Genomic DNA, 12,890 nt, shown 5'->3' on the forward strand with positions numbered 1-12,890 from the left:
AACTTATTTTAAATACTACGTTAATCTTTCTTTTATGCGGGGGGCTTCGCCCCCCGAGCCCCCCTTTATTTGCTCTTAAAGGTCACAACAAAACGCTAACCCAACTTATCTTAAATACTACGTTGATCTTTCTTACATGCGGGGGGCTTCACCCCCCGAGCCCCCCTTTGTTTGCTCTTAAAGTTCACAAGAAAACGCTAACCCAACTTATTCTAAATACTACGTTGATCTTTCTTTCATGCGGGGGCTTCGCCCCCCGAGCCCCCCTTTTCTTTACTATTAAGGATCACAAGAAAACCTTATCCCAACTTATTTTAAATACAGCGTTGATCTTTCTTTTATGCGGGGGGCTTCGCCCCCCGAGCCCCCTTTGTTTGCTCTGAACGCTAACCCAACTTATTTTAAATACTATGTTAATCTTTCTTTTATGCGGGGGCTTCGCCCCGAGCCCCCTTTGTTTGCTCTTAAAGGTCACAAGAAAACGCTAACCCAACTTATCTTAAATACTACGTTGATCTTTCTTTCATGCGGGGGGCTTCGCCCCCGAGCCCCCCTTTGTTTGCTCTTAAAGGTCACAAGAAAACGCTAACCCAACTTATCTTAAATACTACGTTGATCTTTCTTTCATGCGGGGGGCTTCGCTCCCCGAGCCCCCCTTTTCTTTACTCTTAAGGATCACAAGAAAACCTTAACCCAACTTATCTTAAATACTACGTCGATCTTTCTTTCATGCGGGGGCTTCGCCCCCCGAGCCCCCCTTTTCTTTACTCTTAAGGATCACAAGAAAACCTTAACCCAACTTATTTTAAATACAACGTTGATCTTTCTTTTATGCGGGGGGCTTCGCCCCCCGAGCCCTCCTTTGTTTGCTCTGAAAGGTCACAAGAAAACGCTAACCCAACTTATTTTAAATACTACGTTGATCTTTCTTTCATGCTTCCCCCCTTCGAGCACCCTCCCCCCCCCCTTTCTGTTCTTATCTTCCGGCACCATCATCATGCCTTGAAACCTAATCGTAGTCATAGTTCATTACAAGACTTTTCTAAGAAGCCCAAAAACAGCTATGATACGATGTTCCATCATGTAGTTCCAGTTCATATCTTCCGGCTCCATCATCAGACCTTGAAACCTAATCGTAGTCAAAGTTCATTACAAGACTTTTCTAAGAAGCCCAAAAACAGCTATGATACGATGTTCCATCATGTAGTTCCAGTTCATATCTTCCGGCTCCATCATCAGACCTCGAAACCTAATCGTAGTCAAAGTTCATTACAAGATTTTTCTAAGAAGCCCAAAAACAGCTATGATACGATGTTCCATCATGTAGTTCCAGCTCATATCTTCCGGCTCCATCATCAGACGTTGAAACCTAATTGTAGTCAAAGTTCATTACAAGACTTTCCTAAGAAGCCCAAAAACAGCTATGATACGATGTTCCATCATGTAGTTCCAGTTCATATCTTCCGGCTCCATCATCAGACCTTGAAACCTAATCGTAGTCAAAGTTCATTACAAGACTTTTCTAAGAAACCCAAAAACAGCTATGATACGATGTTCCATCATGTAGTTCCAGTTCATATCTTTCGGCTTCATCATCAGACCTTGAAACCTAATTGTAGTCAAAGTTCATTACAAGACTTTTCTAAGAAACCCAAAAACGGCTATGATACGATGTTCCATCATGTAGTTCCAGTTCATATCTTCCGACTCCATCATCAGATCAGCTCAACAGTACCATATTATTGTATTGTCATCGGAACTACATATAGCTGCCAATTTTCATTACGCTACGACTCCTGGAAGATGGTTAAATTAGCTTCCTTAGATTCCATTACATACATAGTTACATACACGACGACCTAATAAAAGCGTGTTAAAATAAATTAATAGTTTAAAAAACACTATAAAACACGCTTTTATAAATGCACGAAAAAGCCAAAAATAAATTATGGATCGTTCAAGTTGTCTCTATTTGTGAGCTGAAGTTTAAAAACTATGTGCTTTTAATTATAATATTTGATTGTAAAAGCGTGGGGCGCTGGAACAGGAAAGACTTTTTGTATAACCACAGAATATATAAGTATAACTTGCTGATAAATCAAATTATGCTATGTTACGGGAAGGAGGTTACACAGATTGACGCGCTAACTGGAGTTGCAGCATGACTAGTAGGTTCTACATTAAACAGTCAAATCAATTAAAAGTCAGTGTTCAAAGTAGGTACCAGTTTGTCGAACTCAGATAAAATATGCGCTAGTAGCGAGGAGAGTCGACAGTCACCGACACTTAGAACGCCGCTTTTTTCCGGTAATCTAAGTACAAAAGGGGAAAGTGTCTACAGTGACAGGATGCAGAGTTCTTGTTCGTGGACGAGATATCTTTGGTTCTCTTTGGTAACCCGCGGCATATGTAAACGTTATGTTCTTATGCAACTTCATTCGCCAGGAAGTTCGAATTAGTATTTGTTTACAAGAAAGTCTTTCCTGTTCCAGCGCCCCACGCTTTTACAATCAAATATTATAATTAAAAGCACATAGTTTTTAAACTTCAGCTCACAAATAGAGACAACTTGAACGATCCATAATTTATTTTTGGCTTTTTCGTGCATTTATAAAAGCGTGTTTTATAGTGTTTTTTAAACTATTAATTTATTTTATACTTTTTAGTCATTAATAATGAAATAAATACCTTTTAACATTTATACATAAAATTATTTCAAGTAGGCGGATTTTACATGCCATTTGTGGCTTAACGTGTACTTATTGCTAATTGCTACTTAATAATAACTAGCGGCTACCTTCTTATTACGGTATTATCATAAAAATGTTTATACCTAGTAAGTTATCCGTAAAAGATAGACAATATAGACATGTGCCATCGCGGACTTTTTGAAGACATTAGAGAGACATACTTTCGCCATACATTGTTTTGAAGCTCTCAGCTAGTGGGATTTTGTTTCACTCGATTAGAAAATATTGTCACATTTCAACTAACTCAAACAAAATTTAAGTATTTCTTTTTTGCCGAGCCCCCCTTTATTTGCTCTTAAGGGTCACAGGAAAACCATTACCCGACTAATTTTAAATACAACGTTGATCTTTCTTTTATGCGGGAGCTTCGCCCCCGAGCCCCCTTTGTTTGCTCTGAAAGGTCACAAGAAAACGCTAACCCAACTTATTTTAAATACTACGTTAATCTTTCTTTTATGCGGGGGCTTCGCCCCCGAGCCCCCTTTTCGTTACTCTTAAGGGTAACAAGAAAACCCTAACCCAACTTATTTTAAATACAACGTTTATCTTTCTTTTATGCGGGGGCTTCGCCCCCGAGCCCCCTTTGTTTGCTCTTAAAGGTCACAAGAAAACACTAACCCAACTTATCTTAAATACTACGTTGATCTTTCTTTCATGCGGGGGGCTTCGCCCCCCGAGCCCCCCTTTGTTTGCTCTTAAAGGTCACAAGAAAACCCTAACCCAACTTATTTTAAATACTACGTTGATCTTTCTTTTATGCGGGGGCTTCGCCCCCGAGCCCCATTTTCGTTACTCTTAAGGGTCACAAGAAAACCCTAAGCCAACTTATTTAAAATACAACGTTGATCTTTCTTTCATGCGGGGGGCTTCGCCCCCCGAGCCCCCTGTTAGGGTCCTACTGGGACTTATAAATAATAACGCGGACTGTATCAAAATAGGCTGGTTTATTTCGCCTTAATTACAGCTTCAAATCCCGGCCAAACAGTTATAAAATTAATTCGGTATTCGTCCGTTGCCGGTGAGGTAGGTAAAGGTGAGTGTGTGTGCCGCGCGCTGCTCGCAGGCCTGCCGCGATGACGTCGCGATCGCCCGCCGCCCGCGCGTCTCCTCCCGTGCGTATGTCGAGTACTCAACACCCCCCTTTGTTTGCTCTTAAAAATCACAAGAAAACGCTAACCCAACTTATTTTAAATACAACGTTGATCTTTCTTTTATGCGGGGGGCTTCGCCCCCGAGCCCCCCTTTGTTTGCTCTTAAAGGTCACAAGAAAACGCTAACCCAACTTATCTTAAATACTACGTTGATCTTTCTTTCATGCGAGCCCCCCTTTTCTTTACTCTTAAGGATCACAAGAAAACCCAAAACCAACTTATTTTAAGTACTTCGTTGATCTTTCTTTTATGCGGGGGGCTTCGCCCCCCGAGCCATCCTTTTCGTTACTCTTAAGGGTCACAAGAAAACCCTAAACCAACTTATTTTAAATACAACGTTGATCTATCTTTCATGCGGGGGACTTCGCCCCCCGAGCCCCCCTTTGTTTGCTCTTAAAGGCCACAAGAAAACGCTAACCCAACTTATCTTAAATACTACGTTGATCTTTCATTCATGCGGGGGCTTCGCCCCCGAGCCCCCTTTTCTTTACTCTTAAGGATCACAAGAAAACCCTAAACCAACTTATTTTAAATACAACGTTGATCTTTCTTTCATGCGGGAGGCTTTGCCCCCGAGCCCCCTTTGTTTGCTCTTAAATGTCACAAGAAAACGCTAACCCAACTTATCTTAAATACTACGTTGATCTTTCTTTCATGCGGGGGCTTCGCCCCCGAGCCCCCTTTGTTTGCTCTTAAAGGTCACAAGAAAACGCTAACCCAACTTATTCTAAATACTACGTTGATCTTTCTTTCATGCGAGGGGCTTCGCCCCCCGAGCCCCCCTTTTCTTTTCTCTTAAGGATCACAAGAAAACCTTAACCCAACTTATTTTAAATACAACGTTTATCTTTCTTTTATGCGGGGGGCTTCGCCCCCGAGCCCCCTTTGTTTGCTCTTAAAGGTCACAAGAAAACGCTAACCCAACTTATCGTAAATACTACGTTGATCTTTCTTTCATGCTGGGGGCTTCGCCTCCCGAGCCCCCCTTTGTTTGCTCTTAAAGGTCACAAGAAAACGCTGACCCAACTTATTCTAAATACTACGTTGATCTTTCTTTCATGCGGGGGGCCCCCCGAGCCCCCCTTTTCTTTACTCTTAAGGATCACAAGAAAACCCTAAACCAACGTATTTTAAATACAACGTTGATCTTTCTTTCATGCGTGGGGCTTCGCCCCCCGAGCCCCCCTTTGTTTGCTCTTAAATGTCACAAGAAAACGCTAACCCAACTTATCTTAAATACTACGTTGATCTTTCTTTCATGCGAGGGCTTCGCCCCCGAGCCCCCCTTTGTTTGCTCTTAAAGGTCACAAGATAACGCTAACCCAACTTATTCTAAATACTACTTTGATCTTTCTTTCATGCGGGGGCTTCGCCCCCGAGCCCCCTTTTCTTTACTCTTAAGGATCACAAGAAAACCTTAACCCAACTTATTTTAAATACAACGTTGATCTTTCTTTCATGCGGGGGCTTCGCCCCCGAGCCCCCTTTGTTTGCTCTTAAAGGTCACAAGAAAACGCTAACCCAACTTATCTTAAATACTACGTTGATCTTTCTTTCATGCCCTTTCGAGCCCCCTTTGTTTGCTCTTAAACGTCACAAGAAAACGCTAACCCAACTTATTCTAAATACTACGTTGATCTTTCTTTCATGCGGGGGCTTCGCCCCCGAGCCCCCTTTTCTTTACTCTTAAGGATCACAAGAAAACCTTAACCCAACTTATTTTAAATACAACGTTGATCTTTCTTTCATGCGGGGGCTTCGCCCCCGAGCCCCCTTTGTTTGCTCTTAAAAGGTCACAAGAAAACGCTAACCCAACTTATCTTAAATACTACGTTGATCTTTCTTTCATGCCCTTTCGAGCCCCCTTTGTTTGCTCTTAAACGTCACAAGAAAACGCTAACCCAACTTATTCTAAATACTACGTTGGTCTTTCTTTCATGCGGGGGCTTCGCCCCCGAGCCCCCTTTTCTTTACTCTTAAGGATCACAAGAAAACCTTAACTCAACTTATTTTAAATACAACGTTGATCTTTCTTTCATGCGGGGGCTTCGCCCCCGAGCCCCCTTTGTTTGCTCTTAAAGGTCACAAGAAAACGCTAACCCAACTTATCTCAAATACTACGTTGATCTTTCTTTCATGCGGGGGCTTCGCCCCGAGCCCCCTTTGTTTGCTCTGAAAGGTCACAAGAAAACGCTAACCCAACTTATTTTAAATACTACGTTAATCTTTCTTTTATGCGGGGGGCTTCGCCCCCCGAGCCCCCCTTTGTTTGCTCTTAAAGGTCACAAGAAAACGCTAACCCAACTTATCTTAAATACTACGTTGATCTTTCTTTCATGCGAGCCCCCCTTTTCTTTACTCTTAAGGATCACAAGAAAACCCTAAACCAACTTATTTTAAATACAACGTTGATCTTTCTTTCATGCGGGGGCTTCGCCCCCGAGCCCCCTTTATTTGCTCTTAAAGGTCACAAGAAAACGCTAACCCAACTTATCTTAAATACTACGTTGATCTTTCTTTCATGCGAGCCCCCCTTTTCTTTACTCTTAAGGATCACAAGAAAACCCTAAACCAACTTATTTTAAATACAATGTTGATCTTTCTTTCATGCGGGGGGCTTCGCCCCCCGAGCCCCCCTTTGTTTGCTCTTAAATGTCACAAGAAAACGCTAACCCAACTTATCTTAAATACTACGTTGATCTTTCCTTCATGCGGGGGGCTTGGCCCCCTGAGCCCCCTTTGTTTGCTCTTAAATGTCACAAGAAAACGCTAACCCAATTTATTCTAAATACTACGTTGATCTTTCTTTCATGCGGGGGGTTCGCCCCCCGAGCCCCCCTTTTCTTTACTCTTAAGGATCACAAGAAAACCTTAACCCAACTTATTTTAAATACAACGTTGATCTTTCTTTTATGCGGGGCTTCGCCCCTAGCCCCCTTTGTTTGCTCTGAAAGGTCACAAGAAAACGCTAACCCAACTTATTTTAAATACTACGTTGATCTTTCTTTCATGCTTCCCCCTCGAGCCCCCCCCTTTTTTTTCTGTTCTTATCTTCCGGCACCATCATCAGGCCTTGAAACCTAATCGTAGTCATAGTTCATTACAAGACTTTTCTAAGAAGCCCAAAAACAGCTATGATACGATGTTTCATCATGTAGTTCCAGTTCATATCTTCCGGCTCCATCATCAGACCTTGAAACCTAATCGTAGTCAAAGTTCATTACTAGACTTTTCTAAGAAGCCCAAAAACAGCTATGATACGATGTTCCATCATGTAGTTCCAGTTCATATCTTCCGGCTCCATCATCAGACCTTGGAACCTAATCGTAGTCAAAGTTCATTACAAGACTTTTCTAAGAAGCCCAAAAACAGCTATGATACGATGTTCCATCATGTAGTTCCAGCTCATATCTTCCGGCTCCATCGTCAGACCTTGAAACCTAATTGTAGTCAAAGTTCATTACAAGACTTTCCTAAGAAGCCCAAAAACAGCTATGATACGATGTTCCATCATGTAGTTCCAGTTCATATCTTCCGGCTCCATCATCAGACCTTGAAACCTAATCGTAGTCAAAGTTCATTACAAGACTTTTCTAAGAAACCCAAAAACAGCTATGATACGATGTTCCATCATGTAGTTCCAGTTCATATCTTTCGGCTTCATCATCAGACCTTGAAACCTAATCGTAGTCAAAGTTCATTACAAGACTTTTCTAAGAAACCCAAAAACGGCTATGATACGATGTTCCATCATGTAGTTCCAGTTCATATCTTCCGACTCCATCATCAGATCAGCTCAACAGTACCATATTATTGTATTGTCATCGGAACTACATATAGCTGCCAATTTTCATTACGCTACGACTCCTGGAAGATGGTTAAATTAGCCTCCGCAGATTCCATTACATACATAGTTACATACACGACGACCTAATAAAAGCGTGTTAAAAAGTCGCCGTCAATAGAAATTGTCAACAATGTAATCAAACCATTCTATAAAATATCAATATTCTAGCACAATTTTATTATATTAAAGGTTGGGGATCATAATGTGATATGAAACGATTAAATACACATGGATTTAGCCAGTATCTGATGAGTTAGAATGAAAATTAAAGACATTTTGACTACAAGGTTTGTTTACATTGTTCACAATTTTTATTGACGGTGACGAGTTGAGACGTCTTTATCAATTCCTTGTAGGAGTAATAGGTAAACAAATGTAGGTATTTTGATAATACTTAACCTAAAAATAAACTCAAGCATGCTCTATTTTTAACCCCCCCCCCCCCCCCCTCCAAATCGGTCCACTGTGTCGGGGGTTCTTTCAAAATTTTAATTTTGTGGTTAGGTTTTGATACTGACCTATAAATTTGCATATTCTTCTTCGCCGCATACTTATAAAATTCAATTGTCTTTCCGTAAAACAATTAATGAACATCACTTTTTTAATTTTCTTTCACCACTTCACATAGGAACATTTTTTGTCACTTCACTCACGAGTTTCGCGACAGTTTAACCTTGACTTTTTTCTTTGCATTTTCACTCACTGACCAATTCTTGACTTACATATTTGAGCACTTTAACAGTAATTAAAAGTGTCTAAACGGTGTATTATAAAAGTAGTAGTATACGTATTAAATTCATATCAATAACATTAAACGTAAGTACAAGACTTGGTCACTTTAAACGTTGTTTATCTTGTCTATATTCGAGTAAGAAAGAACGTATACACCGTGCGAAGCAATCTTGCAGACTAACAAACTTTATAAATAAACTTCTACCTGACCCCACATGTTCTACCCTTCTCTTTCTATTCAATAAAAACAGAAAGAGAGCGGAAGTGCGGTGACTAAAATCATAAAGTCACGCCCAATTTTTCATGGCCGAATGCGATCGCGCGCGCTTTGTTCTTTTTAATTTGTTTTTTAATTGGCGCTAGCTAGACGTGACGTGCGTTATACGGCCGCTTGGAGCGAATTTAGAACGATCACTAAATACCTTGGACAACGTCTGTCAGCTTATCTGCTCGAACTTCAAAGTTATCAGTCGTGATAGTGTGATAAAAATGTGGGCATGTGCAATTTTATTATAACAATAACAAGTTTGTCCGTATAAAAACCGGCCAAGAGCGTAGGGTTCCGTAATTTCCCTTATTTTTTTTCAAAAACTGTTCAACCTATTTTGTTCAAAATCATTTTCCTAGAAAGTCTTTATAAAGTTTTACTTTTGTGATTTTTTTCATATTTTTTAAACTTATGGTTCAAAAGTTAGAGGAGGGGGGGGGGACTCTTTTTTTTTACTTTACGAGTGATTATTTCCGAAAATATTAACAATATCAAAAAATGATTTTCGTAAACCCCTTTTCATTTTTAAATACCTACCCAACAATATATCCACACATTGGGGTTGAAATAAAAAAAGCACTCCCCACTTAACGTGTAGGGGGTACCCTAATAATAGGTATTTGTTTTACAAGGGGGCAAAGTAGTTGTTTATCTTTCTTTTATGCGGGGGCTTCGCCCCCCGAGCCCCCCTTTGTTTGCTCTTAAAGGTCACAAGAAAACGCTAACCCAACTTATCTTAAATACTACGTTGATCTTTCTTTCATGCCGCACGTGCCAATATTGATACCCGAGCAAGCGAAAGATTTCAATATTGAACCGCGAGCGTAGCGATTGGTTCAAAAAGTGGAATCTTGAGCGTTGCGAGGGCTTCAAGGCACGAAGGTTAAACAAACTTTGCCACCGAGTGAAACACAAAACTTTTCACCACACCAACACGAACAAAATACGGACTATAAAACATCAAACTAAATCAAATCCATCAGTTTATTCAATATTTATGATTCAAAATCATCATTTATAGACAAATTCTATCAGCTATCTTAAAGCATCAAGTTAAAATTTGTATGAAATTACTTTGTACTCTTGTGGATAAAATGCAATTTTGCTATCTGTTTTCGAATAGCAATGTAAGCCTTTACCCGTTGGTGTGGTGAAAAACATTTTTTTCACTCTTTATTTTACCACTTTGACGGCGTGATTGATATGTACATGTCGGAGCCGGTAGCTCTACGAAAGCATCAGGGGCCTGGCACCAGCTCCATGGTGGGCGGAAACGGTGGGCATATCACACACACAAGTCCAATAAATGTTTATGCAATAAATTATGTAACTGGTAACGAATATTACCAAATCACAACGACAGTTAAATTAAGTTCCAAATCACAAAGAAATCACACCAAGTCAATCAAAGCTTTAACATCACCAAGTTATCAGAAACGGAAACGAATCCGTGGGTCAAGTGGTACAAGTCCGTAAATAAAGCGCACACGTAATCTCACCGGCACGGTTATGGGATAGGGCGCGGTCGCGCGTCTATATTCAACCATGTCCCAAATCTTAATGCCCTCTTGGCACCTCAAGGAATGCTTATAACAAACAATTAATTTCATTACGTACCACATCGGACCCACGGCTACGTTCGGCGCTGTTTATAATATCCGCCCCTTCTCAAAGAACAAAGATATCACTGTGACAATTCCGCTAATGCTGTTAATGTAAACATTGGACCAGGAATGTGGGCCACCTTCACGGGCCTCAGCCACTATAGGGTTACAGGTGCCTTGCGCCGACACGGCGATCCTGACTGTCACACGTCCCAGTGTGCCCAATAAAATCACAGACTTTCAAAAGAAGTACAATTTTAATCACTCGCTCGGCTATCCTGCCATCAAGTGACAACTATGACAGAAAGTTAAGTTCCCAAAATCAATGCCACAACTTATAATTTATAATCAAGTTGTCAATAGTATCAAAACCAATATTCACACAAATCACAGATCAGAAACAGCCCAAAATCGAATTTCACAAATTAGTGTGAGAAGTGGTTCATTATATGTCAGGTCGAAACTTCGGAGGTCCATCTGTACAGAAAAACGTCGTTCGATACACGTGCGAAAAGGGAATTCGTAACTCGTGTCGATTTAAAATACTCCCTTCGGTCGTGTTTTAATTTATCGCCACTCGTTTCGAAGTTCCTCTTTTTCGCACTTGTATCGAAATGTATTATTACTTCTCGTGTGTTAAAAATCTCGCAAGTTCAGGATTATATTCTCGAACCACTCGCTTCGCTCGTGGTTCAACTATAATCCTTTCACTTGCTCGTTTTTCAATTCCACACTCGACGTTAAAATACAACTTTGCCCCCTTGTATAACAATAGTTATTTGTTATACAAGGGGGCAAAGTTGTATTTTAACGCCGAGTGTGGAATTGAAAAACGAGCAAGCGAAAGGATTCTATAGTTGAACCACGAGCGAAGTGAGTGGTTCGAGAATAGAATCCTGAACTTGCGAGTTTTTTAACACACGAGAAGTAAAATACATTTGTACCCGAGTGTAACACAAAACTTTTCCCCTCACTATAGCGAGGAAACTACAACGCAAAAAATGCGTTTATCACTGCTTCCAGTAGTTCCACAGGTGGTAAATCATCTTTATTACTAGATTCACCTACTTTTATCAATTTTAAAGCAGTTAATTTGACTTTATTCAAGGTCAAATTACTTTACCCACTAGTGGATAAAATGCGTTTTTACCCGCTGGTATTAAAGGACAAAACACGTGTTTCCGAGCTAGTGAGGGGAAAATAACTATTTATTACTAGTACGTTTTGCTTAATATTACTGAGACGGATATGGGACGAATGCTGGTGAATAGGTGTTGTATTGGCTAGGACTAGGATAAACGGGGAATCATTCTGGCTAAGAGCTTTACGATGGATTTTGGTTTTATGTTAAGACGATACAGGTGCGAAAATACTAAAATGGACAGCCGCCCTTTCAATTTGGGAATTTTAGTTAAATTAACTAGATTTATCGAAAAAATTCCATTACAGTTACAAAAAATACATTACAAAAAATCCATTAAGAACAACTCAGTTAAAAATAATTTCAAAAAAAATCTTTGAAATCGAGGTTCCGCTCTCGACTATTTCCTCCTTCAAAATTTAATCAATTGGAACGAAATTTGAGAATCTGAATAACAATGAAATAATCTGTGTCGGGCTGTTTAAAGCTTTTTTGGCTAATTGTTACCAATCTTGAGTATCACACCTTTTTTGCGCCATAATGAAAAAGACCGTTTTTAGAAATTTTTGATTGGCTCTAGCGTCTTTAAAAATAAAAATATCTAAAAAATCAAAACGGTCCGACACAGATAAAAATAATAACAATCTGTGTTGAAAAAGCATTGTTCTATCTTTAAAAACCAGGGAGGAAATAGTCGAGAGCGTTTATATGGAGAATTGACCCCTCCTGTATCGTCTTAAGCCACGAAAAATTTCGAAGGTTCTGAAACTTCTGAAACACAACTGACAAGGATGACATGGATGTTTTTTATGTATATAAGTATTTGTATGTTATATATATCGTTGTCTGAGTGCCTGCAACACAAGCCTTCTTGAGCTCACCGTGGAACTCAGTCAATCTGTGTAAGAATGTCCTAAAATTTTCTAATATTTATTTAATAGTAGAAGGGTCACCAGATAGGGCCGCGGCCTACATGAAAACTAAATACAGTACTGTAAGAAATGTAACTGCAACTAAAAATAAATAGTTAAGTACCTATTAACAATGAATAAAACACAAAACAATGTTTTACTTATGCAAACAAACGTCTGTCACGATCTATAGCCTCTATAGGAGCTGTCACGGTTGGCAGGACTGCGGTGCGCCGTCGTGGGCGCGCGGCGGCTGCTAGGCCTTTGGCCGCCCACGGTGATTTGGTCTCATCTCGTGTTAACCGGAGAGCATTGAATCACTACGTTTTTACATAATTAGATGCACCATGCACCCCGAATTTGTGTCTTGGTTTCTTTTTCTTCATGTAACGATCGTAAATATAATAAATATCGACACTCTTCGACGTCCATCTTGGGAATCGACTCGACAACACGGTCGCTGTACGCACTGACTGATCGCTGCGC

General features: G+C 40.1%; 1 protein-coding gene across 2 annotated transcripts in view; it reads right to left on the bottom strand.

Moving 5' to 3' along the window:
* LOC125237830 (beta-1,3-galactosyltransferase 5-like) overlaps positions 1-8,871 on the bottom strand; it is a 42,875-nt gene extending 34,004 nt beyond the window's left edge. Inside the window, exons 1-2 of one of the 2 annotated variants that reach the window (XM_048145038.1) lie at positions 8,691-8,871; positions 8,267-8,426 (exon numbers count right to left, since the gene is read on the bottom strand). In XM_048145038.1, the coding sequence (XP_048000995.1) occupies positions 8,267-8,342 (76 nt within the window). In that variant the 5' untranslated portion in view covers positions 8,343-8,426; positions 8,691-8,871. Of the gene's footprint in view, positions 1-8,266 lie in introns of both variants that reach the window. The other variant, XM_048145037.1, reaches the window with a different exon arrangement.
* Between the last annotated feature and the right edge of the window lie 4,019 nt (positions 8,872-12,890).

Source organism: Leguminivora glycinivorella, chromosome 22 (genome assembly GCF_023078275.1).
Source record: "Leguminivora glycinivorella isolate SPB_JAAS2020 chromosome 22, LegGlyc_1.1, whole genome shotgun sequence".
Classification (NCBI taxonomy): Eukaryota; Metazoa; Arthropoda; class Insecta; order Lepidoptera; family Tortricidae; genus Leguminivora; species Leguminivora glycinivorella.